This window comes from Falco biarmicus, chromosome 7 (genome assembly GCF_023638135.1).
Source record: "Falco biarmicus isolate bFalBia1 chromosome 7, bFalBia1.pri, whole genome shotgun sequence".
Classification (NCBI taxonomy): domain Eukaryota; kingdom Metazoa; phylum Chordata; class Aves; order Falconiformes; family Falconidae; genus Falco; species Falco biarmicus.
Window position 1 is genome coordinate 16,656,895 of NC_079294.1, and position 24,218 is coordinate 16,681,112.

General features: G+C 34.5%; 1 protein-coding gene across 2 annotated transcripts in view; it reads right to left on the reverse strand.

Moving 5' to 3' along the window:
• DPH6 (diphthamine biosynthesis 6) overlaps nt 1–24,218 on the reverse strand; it is a 210,181-nt gene that overhangs the window by 180,480 nt on the left and 5,483 nt on the right. Inside the window, exon 3 of one of the 2 annotated variants that reach the window (XM_056346646.1) lies at nt 22,890–23,083. In XM_056346646.1, the coding sequence (XP_056202621.1) occupies nt 22,890–23,083 (194 nt within the window). Of the gene's footprint in view, nt 1–22,889; nt 23,084–24,218 lie in introns of those variants that run through there. The other variant, XM_056346647.1, reaches the window with a different exon arrangement.

Below are 24,218 nucleotides of genomic sequence, written 5' to 3' on the forward strand. Positions count from 1 at the left end.
TATTACACTGTATATGTAATACAGATGATATGGAAAGACTGCTACACTTAAGAAAACAAGTTGTTCATCCAACACAATGATTACCTGATCACAGAAAAGGGCATTATTGTTCCTCAAATTGACTTTAGAAAAAAAACCAAAAACTTTGTATTTCAAAGGGTTTGAAGCCCCTTCTTGTATTTTCTGTCCTAAGAAAGGGCCAACTATAAAAGCTTATGCATGCAAAATGAACCCCGCAGTGAACCGATGTGCCAGCTGAATGACTGTACTCAGGGGCATGGCACGTGCATCTGGACAGTGTCCCACCATGCTCTTTCTTACTGATCTATATTATTCACTGCAGGACTCAGCACAACTAGCTGGAAAAACCTGCACGTGGTTTCACTCTTCCTCCCATCTTCTCTATTGCAACATAATTTAATTTGATCTCTCAACATCTTTAAATTTTAATAAGCTTAAAAGCTGTATCATTCTAATAAAAAATTAGCAGCTCCATCATTCTATATTGTCGATGCATTTTGCATAAACTTATTCTGAGGACTGCATACTAAAATTTTCTAGTTTTAAATGCCAAGGAATCACATCTCTAGAAACATTAACATGTACCTTTTTGTAAGTGCATCTTTTTGAAAGATACATTTGTATACAACTGTACTTATGAATTTGGATTTAAAGGATTACTTGATTTCCAATTTACTTCTCTTGGAACGTTTTCTTTCTTTTTTCTTTTAAACTCTACCTGTGTCGAACTTTTTTATACTCTCTAAATTTTGTACTCTGAATTTTACTAATGCCTTATCTTTAACAAAGACCATTCAGATAGTCTTGGGTTTGAAAGGTTTTCAGATTTCCTTGATTTTGAGGTGTTTTTTAGCAGCAGGATACAAAAGACACTCCTTAATCTTTTTAGTACCAGAACAAAACACCTTTTGAGTCAAGATAAAATCACTACATCATGAATGTTAATGTCATATGACTAGAAAAGACCATCCCTTTAGGGAGAAATATTGTGTTAAAGTGGATTATTTTTTTAGTAGCATAATGGAAAGGCATTCCACCTAGTCCCAGAAGAAAAATCAAAATATGCATTTAAATGGAAATATTGTGAAATGAATAGGACAAAAAAACCTCTCAGAACTGTAAAGAACTACACATACACACACAGAGACACATATATATATATATGTACACACACATAACCACATATATGAAATTTTATTTATACAAATTTTTTTAATATTTAATTCTACACATACGTATTAATGTATATAAATTCAAGTTTTAAAAGCTATAAGCTCTAAGCTTATTTTGCAAATATCAAGATGCAGTCACATTCATTTGTACTAGTTTTGGCCACAGTTTCAAATAATATATACAACTTAGCTCTATGCAAAAAGTTGGGAGTATTCTTTTTTCATTTTCTGCACATTTTGTGCCAGACCATATTCTAAACAGCTTTTACAAAGTGATAATGTTTCACTGACAGTGTTTTGTGTACTTCACATAAAATTAAATCTCAGACAAACCTTGAGAAAAAGAAAACAGAAAGCTAAGCAATACAGCATGTTGCTCTTTTTGACCCACAAACGATTATCAGTTATTTTAGAAGTTATGACAGTTTTCTCAAGTCCTTAAGGAGTCTGACACCATTGGTATAGCTTTTAGCACTGCATTTATGTTTATATTACAATACAATAAAACAGCAGGAATAGTGTTCAAATTACTTGGGTGTTGGATTCTTCATTGAAAATAACAGTACTACCAACCAATAAAAAAATTAGACTTCTTTGAATGTGCTAAGTAATTACTGCTTTCCATACTGCACATGAATTACGGGATGAATTTTGGAAGATGTCATCAACTGCAATGACTACTAGATCTGTCTCTCTAATGGAAGACTGTGTTCATTAACAGTAAACACTAAGCAAATTGAATAACCAGTGGTATGTCAATACACTGTGAAATCAAAGCTATACTAATTATTTATTGTTACAATACTCATGATTTCATCATTAGAGCTAATATTTACTGTTCTTTGTCAGGTATGAACAAAAAGCAGAACGTAAACAACACAACCACTCTCCTTCCTTTTGCTACACAAACCATAGTACCAATAGCACAGTATTTAATTTATCTAACTATATTAGTAATTTTATCATTATTCTTTCGTAATATGTGGATCTACAGCTACATTTTCTTATTCTCTGTCTTCATTTGCTATTCAGTTAATCAACCTTGATTCTGCATAACTGGGATCACTGAAAGCTGCATGGGAAAAGAGTTAACTTTTAAAAGAATCTTGATATTTTGCAGTACTCAATTACAGAAATGCAAGACTGAATTATGTTAATCCTCTCAGTCAACTCTGAAAGCAGCTACACTCAAACATGGGCAAACTTATTCACCATTTTCTATCCAAAAACTTCTATATTTTCAATGGCAGGAGAGAATCTTACCAAGACTGGTAATAGGTGGTAAGTTTGGAGGAGCACTGCAACTATCATCCCTCCTGCAACCCCCAGAGGGACATCAGCTAACAAGATTAATTGTAAATGCATCAAAAATAGAGAAATTTGAGCTGATTTTGTATTCAGTATCATGGTCAATCACACTAGAAATCAATGCTCAGCAGGTAAAATAGTAATAATAAAAATCTGTTTTCCATAGATATTTCTTACTACTCTGCCTAAAAGATTTTTTGCAAGTGTCCTGTTAGAAAGATTAAATAGGTGCTTAAGAAAATTCTTTGAAGATAGCAGATACTGCAATTATCCCCAATGCATAAGAAAACAAACCCCAAAAGACTATTACTAAGTATAAAACTAGACATAGTTAGACACCATGGGGAATACTGTAACCACTATATGCACTTTGGAAAATAAAATATAAAAAAAGGTATTAATCCATTCTAAAAGAGTTCAGCAAACTAAGTCAAATTAAAAGTGATGGGCCCACCACGTTTAAATTATGTTCACTTCTAAGTTTAACCAGAAAATCTATTTCAAAGCAAACGCTCCAACTCCTAATGTCTTGCTTTGCATGAAGTGTACATGCCTGGAACAATGACAGCTAAGAAATACTTTCCAAATTCTGCTGAGACTTTGAAACTCAGTCTGAATTCTACTTTAAGGGAAACCTATACAAATTGCAACATAGGCAACTGCTCACTGATATGACTGAATGTTGTTTCTTTTTCTTTCTTTTTTTTTTCTTTTAATCTCTGTTTGATGCAGCCTTCTCTCTTTTTGCATAGAAATGAAACAAAAGTACTTCAAGAAAACCAAGCTTCAACAACCTATAGGCATAAGATGTCCCTTCTTTTGTCTTAGTTTGACCTGTATTGTTAATGCCTTTCAATGGCATACATTTTTATTTCTAATAAATATAATTTACAATTTTAAATAAATAATACACTTCACAATTTCTTGTGATTATGGAAAAGGTGCTTACTTCACAAAACTACACAGCAGAACGCCCACTTCTTTTACTGCTTTTACAAAAGTTTTTAGATATTCCAGGTCAGAAAGGGACCATTCTTCAATCTTATCAACTGTAATGATAGAGACCACAAAATATTTGGCAATTTCCGCATTGAGTCCAATAGCCAAAGATCAGGCTGTAAGACAGTTGCAAACACTAGATACCATTCTCTGTATCACTCTGCTTTATGTGTTAGCTGACAGCTTAATGGCATTATCTGTCTATTACAATGCAGTATTTTTAAGGTACCAAATTCCCATCATAAAGACTTCTTACTCTGAGCAATTTACTAAAGAAATCATCAGAAATAGGCAGTGCCCTCTACTGAACTTACAGATTTACAGAAACTATAGTTAAGTCCCCAAAAAGCCCCCAGAAAGAGTTCTCACAAGCATCTAACAAAATGGTGGAGGTTTTTTTAGGGTACCTCAGCACACCTGTTATTCAGACATTTGGAAAGGGTTTACCTTTGTCTCCTGTCTTTGCTATCTGGCTTTAACCAACAAGATCTGACTCCTCTATGAACTGACCTGCCAGTTAAAGGCTCCCCATGACTCCTGATACAAGAGCACCCGGAGTCCTACTTTAAGGACAGTGGCAAGCTTGGCCAGGGATTAACATCCCCAGCCTCTCTGGGAACCACTAGCACTGCTCCTTCCAGGAGAGCTGGGAACAGAGTTCTTTGTCTCTTCCAGCAGTCTTGATAAGCACACGAAGGAATCCCCTCTTCCTTTTGATTAACAGTAGACAGGTTCTTAGCTTCACGTACGGTTTGTGCCTGATCCACTGCTTTCCAGTCTAATAACAAATGCATACTCTGCTATAACTGATGTTACATAATCGGCGGCATCATCAGCTTATGTAATGGTAGTACAATCTGCTATTAGTAACAAACTGAAAAAAGTTGCAATGTAAACACTTAAGACTAAATGCAAAAGGAATTTTAATATGTACAATTCATTACTGCACTTCTGCCATCCACCCCCCAGCAGGCAACCTCAGCTATTTACAAACAACATTACCTTAAAACACTTCTCTAAAATACAGAACTGCATTTCTAAGCAATCTCAGCTTGTTTCATATTAGGGGCAAGAACACAAATAAAGCTAATAGGCAAAAGTCTAACTTACCCTAAAACCAGGTAAAGCTGTAAGTGGAAAGCCTTCAGGAAATGCCAATACATGCAAGCAACACTGCCCCAACCTGGGTTGACAAGACTACACTTTAGGGGATAATTAGAAGTTTATTACTCTAAGGTAGAGAGAATTTGAGTAGAAGAAAGAAAGGGCAGCTTGAGGATCTGCCTTGAGGAAGAAATGTGAAAGAAGGAGATTGGAAGGAACAGAAAGGAAAGGCAGATGATAACGTGTCAAAGAAATCGCAAATTAGCAATGTCTTAGAGAATAAGAATAAAATACAGCTTGCTGGTGTGATACCACGATTAAATGCAGGTGAATACTTAGCACTGATGAAAGAAAGGAGAGGAATTTCAGAGTAAAAATAGAAAAAAGTGTGCAGAAAAATAATACCAAGAAAATGTGTAGGCCAGAAAACATTGGAAAAAAAATAAATCAGGAACCCTACCAGAGAAACAGCTGTCAACTAAATTGATCCTGAATCTATTCCAAAGGCAACGAAGAACAGGTGATGTAGGGTCAAGTTATTGAGCAAGAAGGGAGGAAAGGTTAAAGTATACCTTTTACCCTTCTTCTTCCAAATTCCAATATCCTCCAAAGCATGGTGTTTGTTTTTTTAACTCCAACATTTATCTTAGTTCTTCCATTCCCATCCTAGCCATGAGTAAACATTAAAAAAAAAAAATTCGAAGAAAATGCAATAAATGTAAAAATAAGTTAAACATTTGATCACTGTTCATCTGGTCACCTCTTTTCTCCTTTTTTTAAGTGAGATTTAAAAAAATGCAAAACACTAGTTGAGACTCACAATACAATCTTAACAGTATTTTGTGGAAGGGTATTGTTACTGTATGTGTTGCTTTGGTATGAAACTGATAGCAAGAAATAGAAAATCACTTAGGCAGAGGACCAAAGATCCCTTTGGTACCTTCTCTGCTTAAAGCCAACACCACTTTCTTTACCATCCAGGTTCCACATCTTTAAAAATGTGTATCAAACCAAGCTGAACTGTAAATTCTCTGTTGACAGTAGGTAACTGCATCACAGAGAAAAGAATGCATGCCCTCCTTTACTATTCCTCCTCACTTACCCCTCAACTGCAGGCAGATTGTTACGGTATTCTCTGAGATTAAAAACAAACTGATTATTTAAATTTAGAAGACAATATTGCCTGAATCAGAATTTCCCAAATTGTTTGTTGCCTAAACTAAAATAGCATCTCCAGAATGCTTTATTGTTGAAAGGTATATGCATTAATTTTATACTGTGGCTTCTCAGTTATACTTATATATATATGTGTCTTCTCTAATCAAAGTGTTACAATTATTTACTATGGGTTTTTGGGTTTTTTTACGCAGAAACTAAAGTTTCAGATGACTGAGACATCTAAAATTGCAAATATGTACTTATGACCTGTGCCCTTGGCATAAGTGACTGTGGACTGTAGTAACAAGATAAGAGAAAAAGGAAAACAGCTTTTTATTAAGAGCAGAAGTATTTTGTTCACCAAAGAATCTACCAGCCAAGGAACAGCTTCTGAGTCTCGTCCAACACAAACTGATTGTGTGACACAAAAAGACAGTTGGTTTTTTTAAAAAAAAAAAAAAAAATTAAATCAGCCAGATAGGAACAAGGACATTGGAAATGTTTATAGCCACTGGAAGTTCAGGGTCGTTCACATTCATTAAGGTTTCAGTCCCCTTTGAGTTCTCAGAGCAGACATTTGCAAAACGGGCTGCCCACTATTAAGCTTTCTTACCCATTACAAAGAAGAAAGTAAGCCTAGCCTTCCCACAAATACGTTTGTCTCATATAACAGAAGCAAATTATTTTTGTCAGGCTTTCAACCTGAATTGCTACCGTTTTATTGACAGATATCTGGTTTTAAACTGAGAAGTCTTCATAGTCTTGATGTTTTAAACCAGTGTCTCCTGTTCACACTGCATATTACATTATCATACAGTTGCACTATGATTGTATGCTTGGGACGAAGAGGTCAAGGATCCCAAACCCATTTTCTTTTGAAGTACTAAACATGAGACTGCAAGTGTGGTCTCAGTCAGGAGTTGTTAACAAGATACAATTAACAAATTAGGCTGAACATACTTCAGATGTTTTAGATGTACATAAAAACAGTACAACATCCTGTCAAACTACTGCCAACTACTGAAACATACCAAGTGACCAAAGGATGAGCTCTACACTTTGCTGAAATAAGAAGTTAAGCATTAGAGATGACCCTTGCCTAATAAAGACATAGTTGCATAATTAAAGAAGTGAAAACTTTCATTCTAATTAAGTATATGGACAGAGCATCTTCTGAACAAGGAAGAAACAACAAAAGGCTTGGGGAGAAAACTAAACCTAGATGGATTCTGTGTGGTGTCAGTTCAAAGGGGAAACTGTAAATGATAATACTTTCCACCCGGAAGGAATCAAGACAACTTAAAACTTAATGATCAAATTTGAGAAAAACTGCTATACAGGAAGGTCTCGGTTCCTCAATTGAACTTTCTAAATATACTTTTTAAAAAATCAACTAAAACCATAATGTATGTATAAAAAAACCTGAAAACCTAATTGCCACCTTACCAGAAAACTAAGTTAGCTGAGTAAAAGAATGGGAAGCAGGGTGAGAAAAAACTTTTGTATGTAAGCTTACCACAAATCACTTAAACATAGTTTACTCCTCATTTCTTTAGTTAAGGTATTTTACAAACAGGTTGCAATTGTGATATCCTTCTAGTGTATCAAAATACATGTTCACAGGTTGCTAAGTGGAACGGGGACATAATTCTGACAGGCTTCTGAAGTGATGGAAAGGAAACTTCCCAGGAACTAAGTGGAGCTGAATAACACTTGCTATAAACCAGCATGCCAGACTGAAAACAAGCATGGAAGCAAGGATCCTCCTTGCTTTTGAATTTATTATAGATTTAGGTATTTTTATTTATTTTTTTTTTAACATGATATGTTGCCTTCATCAAAATACATTAAGTCTAATACCTGGAAGACTACTTATGTTTTTGCAAATTGACTTAATGCTTAAGTTTAAAGTAGGTTAACTACTGATACATAAAAGAGAAATATAGCAGGCTAATGTGAAAGTCTACTAACATACAGTACACGACACTATCTACATCACTGTCTAATACACACACTGGAGAAAGCTATGCACATCTTTGAAAATACTGTACTGTTTTGCATTTGTACTGCAGCAATGGCCACGGAAAGAGTCGCTCATATTCTATAATGCACTATATGCATGTTACATAATAAGGCAAACCCTCTCTTTAGTTTGTATTTCTCAGGAATTTTCTGGCAGCCAAAATTCTGACAGCATGGCAAAATAATATACTGAGAATATGAATATTCCAAGGTTGGAATGACACTGATATAACTGTTATCAGGAGCAGCTGATAATAACACAGAACTAAGAATACCTACCAATTGATGGAACAGCAACTCTAAGGTAAAAGAACAATCAAACCAACCAAACAAAAATTCCCAATGAAACCTCCAGTCATCCCATGAATACAAAAATCTAGCCCATGAAACCTGTTTCCTACCTATGAAATAGCAGCAGACTGCCAGCTAGATGCTGTTGTCCCTCATTTCATCTTGCAAAAGTTGCTACTGCAAAGGAGACTCTAGGTTCCCAGCTTTCTTCATGTGCCCAGACAAAACTGTGCATGTGTGTGCACAACTGGTTTAGATCTTTTTATCTTCATGTGTTGGGTCTGGCTGAGATGGAGTTACTTTTCCCCATAGCAGCCTTCATAGCGCTATGCTTTGTATTGGTAGCTAGAAAGGTGGCGACAAGAGGAGTGATAACACACAGTGAATGTATCACTAACATTCCCCCCTCACCACTAGGCTAGGGACAGGCGGGCAAGATCTTGGACAGCCAGCACAGCTGACCCAGTCGAACCAACGGGATATTCCATACCATATGATGTCTGCTCAGATATAAAAGCTAAGAAAGAGGAGCAGGAAGGGGAGCATTCAATATTTATGACATCTCTCTTGCAGAGCAACTGCTACGCATGTAGCCCGGCTTCCCAGGAAGTGGCAGGACATTGGCTACTGATGGGAAGTAGAGAATAACATCTTTTGTTTTCCTTTGCTTCCACATGTGATTTTTGCTTTTGCTTTATTAACATGCCTTCATCTTGACACACAAGGGTTGGATTTTTTTAATCTTATTTTCTTTCCCCCTAGCCCTGCTGAGGAGGGGAGCGATAGAGTGGCTTGGTAGGCACGTGGTGTCCAGCCAAGGTCAAACCACCACACTTCAAAATTTTGGAAAAAATTAACTTTGCAGGATCAAGAAATAAAAAATTAGGAAACATCACACACCCATACAAACTTTTTGTTTAGTTTCCTTCCAGTGGGTTTCATGATATAATATAGTATGATTACAATCTGCTTTTCCAGCTTATTTGAAGTACAAGATAATACAAAGGAGATTACCATTTTCAAGTTCTCAGCTGCCTGAATTTGCAACTAATACAATAAATTTAATTTTATATATATTCACATAGTTTTCTAGAGCAAATACCTTTTCAAAAGGTGGCGATAGTCACCATATCACATCAGATTGGAAGCTCTGAAAAGACAGCATCAACCCATCAAAGCAATTTAAACAGGCATGGGGAGAAGTAGAAATTTTTCTTTTTTTCCAACTGATGATTTCAAAAAAGCACTCTGCTCTCCTCTCTTTGTGCAGTTACACACAACAGTATCAATAAAATTAAAAGAATTTTTTTCAAGGGTTTATTAGATAAATGATTTATCACTTTCTTAGGGAATGAAACTGTATTTTCAGGTTAGAAGATAAGCATTAAGAAAAAGCCACTAAGTATTGAAAATTGCAAAATTAGGCATTATGTAACTTAACTCCCAAAGTCATGCTGCTCCACCAAAGTTAGTTGACGCAATGGCATCTTTCCATTTTGAGAAACAGGGTACTTGATGTCAAAATATTAAAACCATCTCGTAACTAATAGCAGAGACTGAGTATTAAAAAGAAGATCTAAGTCTCAGGGTAAATCTTCCTTTGAAAGCATTTATTGATCTTCCCTTCACAGCACTGTTCACCATTTCTGTAAAGCAATACTTCTGAAAATGGTGATGTAAGCAATGAATAAGTCACAATGACAAGTGGGTAATAAATAATGACTGACAGACTTTCCCTAAGACACAGGAATGTTCTCCAAATGATAAGGATAATCCTAAAGGTGGCAAAAAGGGTTATTGTAGCACAAAACCCATCAAAATTACCGGAAAACTGTAGAGGTCTAAAGAAAGTTAAGGAATGTGAAAGAAAAAAGAATTATTGGACTTTATAAAACACAACTGCAGCAGAATAAAACACATCTACATGAACAGGAAAGACTTAATAAATTAATCCCAGCAATTATAAACAACAGTTATCTAGCTCTGTAAAATCACAAACCTTACAACTTAAACTCAAGTTCTACAAAATACTATATATTTATACAGATTAATCCTTTTCTTTGTCCTAGTACATTGGCCAGGGAACACAGAAGCTGAAGAAAACCAAGAAGACAAAGCTTATGCCAGGTAGTCTAATGCACCTACTTGGATGATATATTCTGTAATAATCTGTGCCTTCCTGAAATACAATGGTATCACTGGTTTTTATATCAAAATACATGACCCCAAAAAAGGCCAAAACCCATCAAATATTGTATGCAGTACAACTTACCAGGTCACACTGTGTAAGCAGAACAACACAAGGAGAAAAAAAAAAAATAGGGGGTGGGGTGGGAGTGTGGATAACACAAGACAGCAAAACAAGATGCCTAAGGAATGTAGAACAAACAGGTCCATAAGAAAATACTTCAAAGGAAGAGTGCTCATTTGGTTTTAGTCCCTAACTCCTCAGTATCTACTGACATTTCACAGTTGTTTTATGAATATTATCTATACTTCCTACAGTTATAAAAACAGACAGGCCATCAAGTAACCAAGTAAATCCTAAATACTATTTTTTTCTTTAAAAATATTATGCCATCTCTCATGTGATCAAGTTCCACAGAAAGAAAGAACATCTTAATAGTAGAATTTTAAAAAGTCTTTACAAATATATCCTAAAAAAAGAGGTCTTAAAACTTAAATTTAATCATAAAGACTCCCTTGGGGTCATAAACATTACCAGTGTGAAAAGTCAGTATTTCTTTTGCTATGCCAAATAACGTTCCATTTTAGATTGCTGTATTTATTTTTCTTCTTATAATTAGTGCTATAGCATAGGCAGCTGTTAACCAAGTAAACTGGAATAGATATTTATTATTTTCTATACAAAAGACATTCCCAACATTGTCTACACATCTTTTGGTATTTCAAGTCAAAGAAATACTGAAAATTAAAATTAAGATGACCTTCAGAAATACCCTTAACTACCCCCTGCACTAACTCAGATTTTATGAAAAGATATTTGAAAATTATTCAGTGATCACTCTTAAACAAGTTATTTGAAAACAAGTATTTTCAACTACAAATTTACCTTAAACATATATTCTCCTTCACTAAATACTTCAGGCAGGGATCATGTAATCCAAATAGACGAAAAGAAGTGTGGTATTTTGGGGGGAGATAATGATTGTAGGATGGGGTACATTCATCACTGACATATTAACTAAAAAAAGAAAAGTATGTGGACTAAACGGGACGTTTCCTATAAGCATTTGCAGTGGCTGCTCTGTCACTTCTTTGCCCAGTCTTGGTAAATTATACCAGCTCACAGTAGACAGAAAAGCTGTAATTCATCGTAATGTAATCAACATTTATCACTATTCTAATAAAGTTGAATCTTAATTTGCTAGTTTCATTGCAAGAAAATACATCTTATTCATTTCTCCAAATAGCATCTTAACTATCTCAAACGTTGCAGTTTAAAATTAAATCCTTCTCTCATTGCCAACCAGATCACACCTATAACAATTTATTCATTAAAATATTATTTTAATTAAGAATTCATTTTCTAAGCCAAATTCCCACTGATCTGAATGACAGATTTGTCTAAAGACAGTGAACTATGATGAAGTTCCATTGAAAACACTAAAATCATATCTAAAGTAGCTATTTACTTTAAAGTAGAAATTTATATCGCTTCCTTTTTCTAATACCTAATTTCTATCCTTTCTTCATGAAGTAAGCTTTCAAGATCACTTTAAAAATTAAACAATCCATGGTTTGGCCATATTACAGAATTAATACTTCTTTTACCATAGAAAACCCACATGCATGAAGAAGCTCACTAACAAAAATGAAACAAAAAATCCCCTGATATCCAAGATTAACAATTATGCAATCAATGCAAAAATTAAGCTTGAGTCAGAGTTTCAGTTAAATTTAGAGTGAAGTAAAGTAATTATGACCAAATTTAACATTACTTTTTTGCCAGTAGAGTAATGGTTGCTTTACTCAAAAAACATGGGTCACCTTTTTAACTTCTGCAATCATTTTATGTTAATGGATAGTAAATATGGGGTATTTTGTGGATTACCCAGTGCACATTATGCCATAATAGTTGCTTCCTCCAGCAACATTTCAGTATACAAAACCTCATGGTAAAAAGTAAAGACAACATATGACTAGAGACTACCCATAAAACAGGCAGACAAAAAACCAAAGCTTTTACACACTACAATCCTGAAGCATCTCACCTCTTAACTTAATTTTAAATTAGTCTTCATGATCATTTATTACCAGATCTCAAATACTGCAAGAAGTGGTTTGTGATGTACTATTTACTTCACCAAAATTCTTATCACTTGTTACACAGAAAAAATGGTCTTCAGAAGCAGAAAGCTAGTGCGTTTATCTACCCACTCTTCCAAATGAACTAAGGCATGTGGGCAGTCATGTGTTTTACACAAATCATTAGAGATACAGGAATGTTTTGAATAGCCATCAATGGTTACATCATTAACTATAATTTACTGCAATGACTTATGATTTTCATTTCATAGAAGTGCATTAAGAGTGTGTTCTACACATACATTAACACTCCCCATCATAAAATAAAGCCATTTAACTTTTCACAGAGTGACTTTTACGATGCTGTTACAGAAGAAACTAATTGGAGTTAAAGCATTTATTTTCTAAAAGGTCATGCTTTTTTATTGTAGTTTATAATATTTAAATGGCAGCATATGAGTGTGAATGTACGTATGCGAATGCAGGGAACAATACTGTAACCCATCCGACAAGTTCTGCAGAAAACACAGAACAAAAAGTTATTTGCATATCAAGCTATAATGAGGTAAAAGATAAATCTAAATTGTAAACGAGTTTTGGAGACAAATCAATGCTAATGAACAACAATTACTTCAGTCACTGTGTGAATTAAAACAACATCATTAATAAAGCTTAGGTGTTCTGCTGATGAGTATGTCTTTAGTCACCAGCAGATCATACAAGACTTAGTTTAGGAGAAGCAACAAGCACAAACGAACTAAGTTTTAAATCACTTTGTTTTGAAGCTCCACTTCAATCAAAAACTTCAGGAAAGCCTACACAACTCAGAAAATCCCATCCAGTTTTAACGACTGCCCTGAATGCCTGATAAAATCTCAGATTTTCACTAGATAATGACAAGAGAGCTTATAAACCTAAAAGATGACTCAGAACAGTCTCTTTTGTTCCCTTTCGTGCATATAAAATAGTCAGTGAAAAAGCAAAATGTTTCCTTAAGAAATAAAGGGCTTTTGTTTGAGCTAAAAATAAGTCTACGCATGCTGTTCTTTACCTTGAATGCTCAAAACCAGCTGCAGGTAGTAACCATGTATGGAGAAACTACAGAGGGCACTGTTGTATCAGTTTTCAGGAGTTACAACGGTGACAGGGCCCGAGAACAGAGAAGGCTGTCAGGAAAATAAATAACTAAAGAATCCGGAGTTAGAAGAGCATGCAAATGCACTAAACCTAAAACAATAATAAGGCAAAAAGACTCAAGCTGTATTTCTGAAGGAAAATGGAGTGAAAAAAAAGTTCACATAACAGACTGTCAGGCTGATAGGAATACTGCAGGGCACTCGTTTGGCATTTTCCTTTGTAGTACTTTCCATGGAAAAGGTAACTAATCATAGCGCCGCCTTATCCTTTGCAAACAGGAACCTATTACTGGAATCCCACTCATAATCAATATGAAAATGAGTGATGACTGTTATGCAATTCTTTCACAGGCAGAATTTATCAACAGAAAGAGTATCTCCATACCGTACCGTCCTTTTACAGTCTAAAAAGGCCAGTTCCGTTTTATTCCTTTTCATAAAGAGAGTTACAAATCAATCATTTCTGTTTTGAAAATGATAACGTTGGTGCAATATAAACCAAATGAAATCCCAGCCTTTGGAGAAGAATTAAATTTAAACAGACTGATCAGAAACAGTAAAGCGTCCAGCTGAAAACAATGTAACCATGCAACTGCTGTATGTATGCCATGCATATCAAAGCGGGGGGCGGGGGTTAAATAAGTCAGCTTAAATAACTTAGTAATTGTATAAGAAAGCAAAATGATTTTTACACAAAGAATGAGCTTCAGAGATAAAAATATTTCTGAAGACAGATTTGATAAATGTTTTACTGTTCATTTATATGAAAGCTCACCTGTCCTTGATTGTATTTTATTAGAACTAACCCCAATTACATTTCATTAAACACTAATCAATATTAAAACATAGATTACTGCTGCCTAATGAGAAATGTAAATAATACAAAGCTGCCAGTTACCTCAGCACAGAATAAGATAATTCATTTTTTATATTTCTCATTTTTATCCTTAAAAAGCTTGATGAAGATGCCAAGAAAGATACCAAAGTACAGAAATAAGACACGGATAGTACCATCCATTTAAATGGAAGCATAGAGAAGAAAGGTGTTGCTCTTTTTCAACTATGTGGTGACAAAACCCACAAGCAGCATGTTTTACAGTACTACAACAAAAAACAGCACTGTTATGAACACTGATTCAGATTTGTATTTAAAAATGAAAGGCTACGCGGAAGGTCTTTTCAAATTAAGTCAGGCAGTAACTTCATAATAAACCAGAGAATAAATAGGTTAACAGAGAAGATGCCCAAGCAAACAAAACGTACCAGAAAATTGTCTACACCTATATGAATGCATGAACAAAACAAAATCAAAACCACTGACAGTGCCTGTGGATACTCGCTCACATCCATATGCATAAGAACTGTGATGGTAACTGTGGTGGAACTGTGTCTCTAAGCATGCAAAGACAGAGGTACTACATGAAAGGAAACTGCCACAGAAAATAAAAATCCTCTTTTTTTTTTTTTTTTTCTTTAAAATCACAAAACCAGACAACACAAATACACCAAGCAGGACCCCGGTTCCTTCACAAGCCACTGAGACCGGGAATTCCTTCTAAGTGATTCTCAGTGATTAAGTAATTCTTTCAAGCCACTTGTTAATAGAAGATAAATAAAACCAAAAACTAATGTGCACGTCAGGAATAGGTTTCATCCAGGTTTTACCACCTTTGGCTTCCAAACTGGTCCTGTATGTGCAATGTTAAGCGGAAAAGTTCACTAAATTTCAAATGCATATATATTCTGTCTTTAGCCTAATTCTGTTCCTACATCAGAATTATTTTAAAATTGCTGAACATACTACCAGTCTAGTAATATGTTAGCTCTTGTTTTTCATCAGCATTGTTTCTAGCAGTCTAGTTTTGCTAAAATAAAGCTTTATCTTATTTTATGGTATCCAGGTATTAATAAAATTTCACTAGCATTCCTTTTATCCTCCTTCTGATGTTTATATGATTGTAGGCAGGCAGGTTGCATGCATGTAAACAAAATGAACAGTTTGTTAGATGCACAGTATTAATAAAATAAATGTATATTAACCTACTAAATATACACTACAACACTAGGCTAAAACAGGTGAAGTTCTCAAGATACATGTTTGTTCTATGTAAAACCTAACTGCATTTTAACTCAGAAATGTTATAGTTCATTCCTACAGATATGCAATCGGATCCAAATGGGACTGTTACTGAGGCTGTTGAGTCTATGCACGTCACTTAAATAGAATTGAAACCATGAAAAAAGTTTTGATAACATTTACAAAATTGACTTAAACATCTTAATGTATTTTTCCATTTAACTACAATACTGAATGCCAAAATGTTAATAGATAACTCTCTAAATATTCAAGATATTTAACAAGATACTTGAGGTTCCTTTCTCCCCATGCAACACAGCACATTAAAACTAATTTTACTATCGTAATTTATTCAAAGCTTGATTATGAGCAAAAGCTGCAAGAAGAAATACAGCATTGTTGATTCATACACAAGCATTTCACTTAACTACATTGGATAATAGCAGTGCTCCTAAAGGAGTATAAAAGCAAAGTGATTAGAAGTCATTACTGTTAATTAGCATTCACTTTACATTGATAGGGATGAACCTTTTCTGTGCTGAACAAATGGAAAGCTTTTATCTGAAAGTCTGCCAAACCTGGTCAAGGTAGGCATTGAAAGAGTGTCAGTGACCAGTAAGTTGAATTCAAAACAACAATAACAAAAAAGCAAAACAAAATCTAAGGATGTATCATCATCCAATTAGTGAAATTCAGTTTTTAAACAGGAAAAGGTTTGAAGGGAATGAGTAAAACTGGAAACTCATACTTCACATTCTGCAATCTCACTGATAAAAGGAGGAAATGTGTGTTTATCAAACTTGCTGCGAGTGCACAGTTCATTTGGCGTCCTGTAAACAATGCCTGGCTGCCCATTTCCAAATGCATGTGAGAATCTTGCAACCCAGAACATCATATTCAGCAGGCAAGGTCACAGTAGAGATGCCCTGGAAATGGGAAATTAGGAAAACTTGGCAATCAGAGGTTTAAAGCTGACCAGAACAAGCCCTCGGGCTTGCTTACCATCTTATACCACCAGCCTGACTGTCTCTGCTTTTTCAATATTAACACAACAAGACTGAGAGTGAGTAAAAACAACTCCATGCACCTAACAGGGAGAAATACAGTGACTTTTTTGTTTACATAAAGCTCAACATTTCTCACGGTAAGAAACTATCTCAAAGACGTTGCTCAAGATCCCCTTCTGCAAAAAAAAAAAAAAATTGACCCTTCCTGAACAGTTCAGATGAGACATGGAGAATGACAGGCATCCTGTTGATTAAAAAAATGTCCTTGTTCCCACCTCATTTTAAAATTCAATCTAAAAAAAAAACCCAAACAAAACAAACAACAAAAAAACCCCAACCCTGTTTTGTGAATAGAAATAAATAAATAATTGTATTTTACATTGCTTAAAGCACTGCCAACTATGCAATTACTTATTACTCTCTTCCCTTAATCCACACTGTTATTCACTGCTGATGGCAACGGTCAACCCCTTACTGGAGGAAGCTAATGGTCATTCCCTAGCTGGAGAAAGCTAAGGAGCTCTACTCCAGGATTAGTTAAAAGAAAAAATAACAAGTAAAAAAAAAATAACTGTTGAACGTTATGAGTTCAAAGGGACAATGCATATTCTCACAGATAACATCTACTCATTGTAAAAGATAGAGGAACCTGGTTTATACCACATGAAAAACCACAGCAAATATTTGGTCTCCAAAAAAAAAAAAAAAAGATCATATTTTATGAAGAAACATGGTTATTTATTTCTTGTCAGTGCAGTAACCATTTCATACAATTTCTAAAAGTTCACGTTTAACTTTCCTGTCTAAAGGCAAAAAGAAATGTGCTAAGAGATATGGTCTCCAAATGTTCACCTAATCAACATGAGCAGAAGAGGGCCCAAAATATAAATTCCGTGGTTTTTTATCTACCACTGCTCCCCCTAACTGGGCACTTGAAGATTATTCAGGATGTTTTTTCAATACTGATGTTATAATTTCCCTTACTGTACATAAATTCTATGTTTCAAATGCTGAATTATATATAAAGTTAACCTATCAAAATATCAAGGGCACAGTATTCTTCATTTGCAATAATCTTAAAATATAGGGAGAAAAATTAAGGAAGAGTGATTATTCTGGAAATTTGGCCGAAAGACAAATACCTCCTCCTATAATTTAATCTTTTTCAAAAGTGTTGAAAAATATACCCTTGAGGAATTTGTCTATACATCTACAAATAAATCATAATGGGAAAAATATCAGATTTTCTTCAACTGGAAACATGTGAAATGATAACTAGAACAGAACTGTTCTGCACACTTCTGAACTCTATGAATCCTAATCAGTGAGAGGGGGAAGCTACCTACTTTGTCTGAACCTACTAACTGCAAAATTAGTTTGGTGAACAGGATGCTGAGGTCCTCAGATTACAGATTCTTAAAGTCAATCAGGATTCCCTAACAATATTTAGATCTTTAAGACTCCTAAGAAAATCTGCAAACCTTATCTGCATGAGTTAAGAGTACATTATTAGTCTTTATTCACGTCAATACTGCCACTGAAGTCACGAGGACTACCAAGAGCTGATTAAAATGGATATATAAAAGCCAAAAGACTACTTCTAAATACTTTATTGTTATGCATTTAATAACAATGAAGAAGTGAAGCAACGCCTGCAGTAGAATACCAAGTTACATTTATTAATGTGTTTTTCCTGATGGGAGCATCTAAATGTTTGGCTGTACAAAAGCCACAGAAAATCAGTCATCAGACTGAGTCCAAGAACTCTTTTTACTCACTGGCCACAGCAGCTAAATTCTGGAGAAGGATGAAAGACTGTTTCCTTAGCATGGAAGACTATTAGCAATAACAAGGAAGCGAAAGCTTCATCTTCTGTGGGGGAATTAAACCCTATCCAAAGGCCACAGAATAACCTTGTATTTCATTCATTCACCTTAAACTCCAAAGAACTGTTTCATGAAGTGCTCAAAGTCTTAGGGAGTTTATATGAATAATGATAGGACTGAAGTTACCTCTATTCCACCTGAACCTGCACAGCATCTGAGACAAAATATCATCTTAAATAACATCTAAAACTACACAGCTATTGCAATTTTAACTCTCAGACAAGAATACTTCCTGTCTTCAGTAAACATCAGTCCGGGTTCACTTTAAAAATCATGATTCTGTGCTTTAAAAATAACTATAAAATATGGGTTGTATTAATAAGTTCTTCATTGCTGTAACTAAAAACCATGTTACTCATTCCTACTGACTGAGTTATAAGATCAGTGTTCCAGAATATGACAATATTTTAGAAAATAATTTTTCTTTCTTTCTCCTTCCACATTACTGATAAAATGAAACAGTGCCACAAGCAAAGGCTATTATTCAAATGTTTCATACATGCAATATATCCAACATCAATTCTTATTTTTCAGCTGACGATCAATAGATTATATCATAATTAATAATCCTTCAGTCCTGAGATCCAATATATTAATTTATTTCAAGTGTACTCTGTTTTTTTGTAAGCTTGCAGGTTCTGAAGCCACAAAGTGCACCACAATAAGAACTCTGACAGAAATAACATGTTAAAGCTGAAAATGCACTGAAAATCAACTTCCATGCTTTATAATAAACACGGCCAGATATATTACAAAGAAACTGTAAATATAATCAATTTTTAAATACTAATTTCGAAAAACTCAAGTCATGAAAAATGTTATTGAAAAAGATGAAAAAACAGCTAGAAGAAAAAATGTTTTTATCAAGTTCAGGAATTCTACAAATTACTCCAGCAGTGGAAACTTACCCAATAAAGGCAAAGCCTTCCCAGAGCAGAGGAGATAAGGCAAGAAACTTGGAAGAGGACAGAACTATCTACTGGAACCCAGAACTGAAACAAATTATCTTAAACTGAACTGGAATCTGCTACAACTTCTGCCCTAAACAAAAGTTTAGCCATAGTCCCATAAGACACAGAAAACAATCCAAGATTCAAGTCATCTGACACTACTTCTGCATGTGCTCGCATAAAACATCAATGTATTATTTGGACAAGAGCACAATTACATTGAAAAGGGGAGAAAGCGGCTAAATATGCCTATATTGAGAAGTAAGTTTCATAAAAACACTTCCATGCTAAAGTCTTTCCAACCACTAACAGGAAAGAAACACAGTTTTCCCACATATTTACTGGTTTAAAAGACAGTGCCACGATAAAACCCTGAAGGAAATTCAGATATCTAAGAAACCCTAGTGTTTACATGCTTTGCTGGAAAAATCTCCAGTACATAAAGCAACACACATGGACAAACAAGGGTATTGGTAATCCCTATTCAGTAACATGGAATGTAGATTAAATTATTCCTTAGATGTCAGTGTCTCACAAAGTAAATATCCTACTATCTGGTGAGGACTGCATAGTAAGATACATTGAGACATCATATATTTCACAATATATATTGAATACAGAATCTAAAACGGGGCGTTAGGCAACTAAAAAATAAATATAAACTTCCTTCATACCTAGCAATCATCTGGGTTTGTGATGATAAAATTAGCAGGTTTAAAGTTATCGGCAGTCAATATCACTTTGAGTCCCACGAACTAGAACAGGACTGTCGTCCTGGGTTTCTCAGCACTGCAGGGGAATATTTAACTTTTTAGAAATCTTGCTCTTGTAACATTGATTTTAAAACATCAAACACTTTTGAATTCATACTAGTTTTTCAAATATGTTTTGTTTAAATTTTTTATAAAGTACTTTCAATACAAGCATTCTTTACAAATGGAAAGAGAGGCACACTATGTGATTTTGATCTAGACACACCTTTCCTGTATTCTCACGCCTAAACCATTTGACAGAAAAATGGAGCTATGTTAGTTTGACCAGTGTTTTGAAATTATGTCCACTCAAGGTTGCATTTTGACAAGGTTTCCCCAGAATTCCTCCCCTCCCTTTGACAGAATGCAAATTGAGCTCTCTGTTTAAAAAAAAATTAACATCTGGGGGAAAAAAATCCTAAAGCAAAATCCTCAGTGATTAAGGCTTATGTAGTAAAGCTACAAAACTGCACTTATAAAAAAAATGTGAAAAAATAGAAAGCTTTCAAAGTTAGTGTTAACACACAAAAGAAAATTTTTCATGTCTTTTTCTTAAAACTAAAAAAAACCCTCAGACTTACAGCTGCTGTAGTTTATGCCCCCCTGATAATTTTGCAATTATTCATCAGAATATGCAAGACTTCTACTGAAACTTCTGCACCAGAATTTCGTAGATAGGTTTGACTGTAAAGACATGGTTATCCAAAGTCTAACATAAAGGCAGTATATTGCTAATATATATGTCTTTAAAATATCATATAATGTAACTAATATTTCTACACAGGAAAGGAATAGTTATTTAGTTCCAGACAACTTGATAACATCTCTTTCAACTATAGTCATAATTATCATGTACAAACTTCCAAAGCAGAAGTTGTCAAGATTTAACATTGGCATTAATTTATGTCAGACATCCATTTCTCCAAAGACAGCAAGAATTGAAAAGGAAGTATCATCTTAATTGCCACTAATCTGCCTGTTTTTAATTAAATTGATCAATAATTTATTATCGTACCCAGTGGCAGAAAGCTGTTAGCATGCAGCTTTGAGAGACAGCATATACTAGTCCTTCTAATTTCTATCTTGGTTCAAACATAATTTAAAAATACTGCACCACATTTCTTTCAACTCCTGTACTGCATGATATGCACATTCCATTTAAAACCTCTGTGAAGCACTCTAGAGCATAATCATAGAATCACAGATTCATTTAGTTTGGAAAAGACCCTTAAGATCAATCGAGTCCAACTGTGAACTTAACACTGCCAAGTCCACCAGTAAACCATGTCCCTAAGGACCACGTCTGCATGTCTTTTAAATACCTTCAGGGATGGTGACTCAACTACTTCTCTGGGCAGATTATTCCAATGCTCAATAATCCTTTCAGTGAAGAAATTTTTCCAAATATCTAACTTAGATCTCCCCTGGTACAACTTGAGGCCATACAGCCTATACGCACTGTTCTCCTGTTTCATAGTCTCATACTCCAGTATGGGTATATGATCTTGATTTTACTTTAGAGAAACATGATTTCCCTGCCAAAATTGTTTAGAAGATGTAACATTCGACTCCCAACATGGTTCAGGAAGCATTGTGCACTCAAATCACATTCTTAGGTCTTATCTGTACATTTGTGGGGTTTTTTTAACTGAACAAGTAAGCCTGAAGATTTTAGGTTCATGAATCTCAGTTCTTATTTCAATGGAGGAAAGGGGGCTAGAACATGTTCAATACCTGAATTGAAGGCTACAAATATCTTTAGCTGAAGTTTCAGGAAGTAGTCTACATGTCTGATCAATAAATTTAAATGTGCATTTACTTTTTTTTTTAAATAGCAATTGATACGATTTTCTGAACATTGTCTTAGCATTGTGTATCTGTGCAGTGCTTCTGTATTGTTTCAGTACTGTGCGCTGCAGTCAGCAACACAATTAAGTGGTATAGACATAGCACGTTCACTCAAATTTTGTGTAAAACACCTGGGGTCAATGAGAGGTTTTTTATTTAGTTCAGTGACTTAATTCTGATTTCATTCCAGTGAAAAATAAAGTACTACATTAAACATTTTGGAAAAGAGCAGAGAATAACTTTCTAGTGGTTTAGGAAATATGCATATTATCTCCCTTTAATTGGTTTTATAGCAAAAAAAAAGATTGATATATGGTATTACCATTATGTGATATATTAGAATATAGTTACAAGGCTACCTGTAGAGACAAACTGACATTGTAAAATATGCTGTAATACCTTGTGAATAACCTGCAACATACAAGCAAGTAACAGATTCAGGTTTACAGAGCATAAGCATAGACAAACGGAAATGTCTAGACATTACTTTCCATACATCGATAAATGCAGAAAACCCAAAAGATCTCTCATTCCAGTAATCAAGCAATGCATTATTTCAAACATGAAACTACATAAATATTTTATTTATAGATAATTTTCACAATTATGGTTTTTGTAGAATATGCTCAGCGCCTGTTACAGGTGTCTTTATTAATTAGGAACAAGGCTTTGGCTTGAAATAGGAATTAATAAGTCTCATTTAAATTGGGGAAAAAGGAATAAAGTTATGCTATATATTTACCATGCTAGGAAGAACAAAGGAATAGAAATAAAACCTGTAAAAGTGTTCACTTCCCTTAAATATTTAAGTGGATCATTTACTTAAATTTATAAATGAGTTAAGCAACATACTTGTCTCCAGTTATTTAAGTCTTTTCATTCAGCATACCTTAACAAGTTTCATGAGGTGGTAAAGGTCTTCAACCTCATCCTCCTGACATGTGGTATACACTTTTCCAGTATTTACACTGGTACCCTTTATGAAACCACGATAGAGTGGCAAATCCAGTGCATCAGCATATAGGTCAATGGCATGGTGTCCTACTGTCTGATACATATAGCTGTCCAATTCATCAGTCTGCCCTGCCACAGTTAAGAAACAATCATATTAGGTACATTACTTCAACAATTACTACAGATAATCATAATACTACAAAGCACTGAGAAAATCTAAATGTTAATATTTTTTGGTTCACAAACAGATGTTTGGTGACAATACCTCTATAAACATGGAAAGAAAAAAAATAGATTTCTTCACCCAACAGACGTATGGAGAGGAAGACATCTGTCACAAACATGCTGCCTATTTCAAAATTGTGGTGTCTATTTCTTCCTTAGTATTTCTCCCTGCTTCATCCAAAAATCTCGTAACAGTCCAATTCTGCTCCTATTTATATGGTAATTTTAATAGGATCACAGTTCATAGACACAAACCCATATGCATTTCAACATACTCAGAGCAAGAAATTTGGAATGCACTGCAACACAGAGAATAAGCAATAAGTTGTCAAATTTACAAAAACTTTCTTGTTAAAATTGTTGTCATGGTCATCAGGAAAGAAGAAGAGATTATTTCTACTTAAGTAGAATAAAAGTAGACTGCTGTAACATTTTGACATTGCTTAATATATAAAAAGAAAACGAAATCTGTTGTAATAGCCAGGCCCTTTCTACCTTCACTCCTTTTAAAATTAAGCTTGAAATGAAATCAACAATTCGCCACCATTTCCTTAACCAGGATGAAAAAATTAACCGAGTTTTCTTACAAGCAGTTTACAGGTAGAACATAAGAAAAAAACAGCCAAAATGCAGGCATCATGGATTAGAATTAAATCTCAAATTATATGATAAACCATTTACATATGAAATCTTTCAGATAATTTTTCAGATTATAAAGCAATATATTATTATTGGTGAAACCTCCACTTTATTTATTGAAAGCTAACACAGTTCACTATTTTAATGCTAATTTGTAAAACTGAAACTCTGCAACTCTGCCATATACCCATGTAGCACACCTTGCAAAGAAAAAGGTCTGTAACATTGATCAAGATAACTAATTTGTGATGTAACAATTAGGTCATGTCACATTCTATACCATACAACAGAGACACTTTTGCTCAAAATAGTCAAATACAAACCCATAATCACAACTAACCAACGTAGAGCAGAAGAGTTGATTTAAAAGAAAACTCAGTGTTTTTCAACATACATGAGT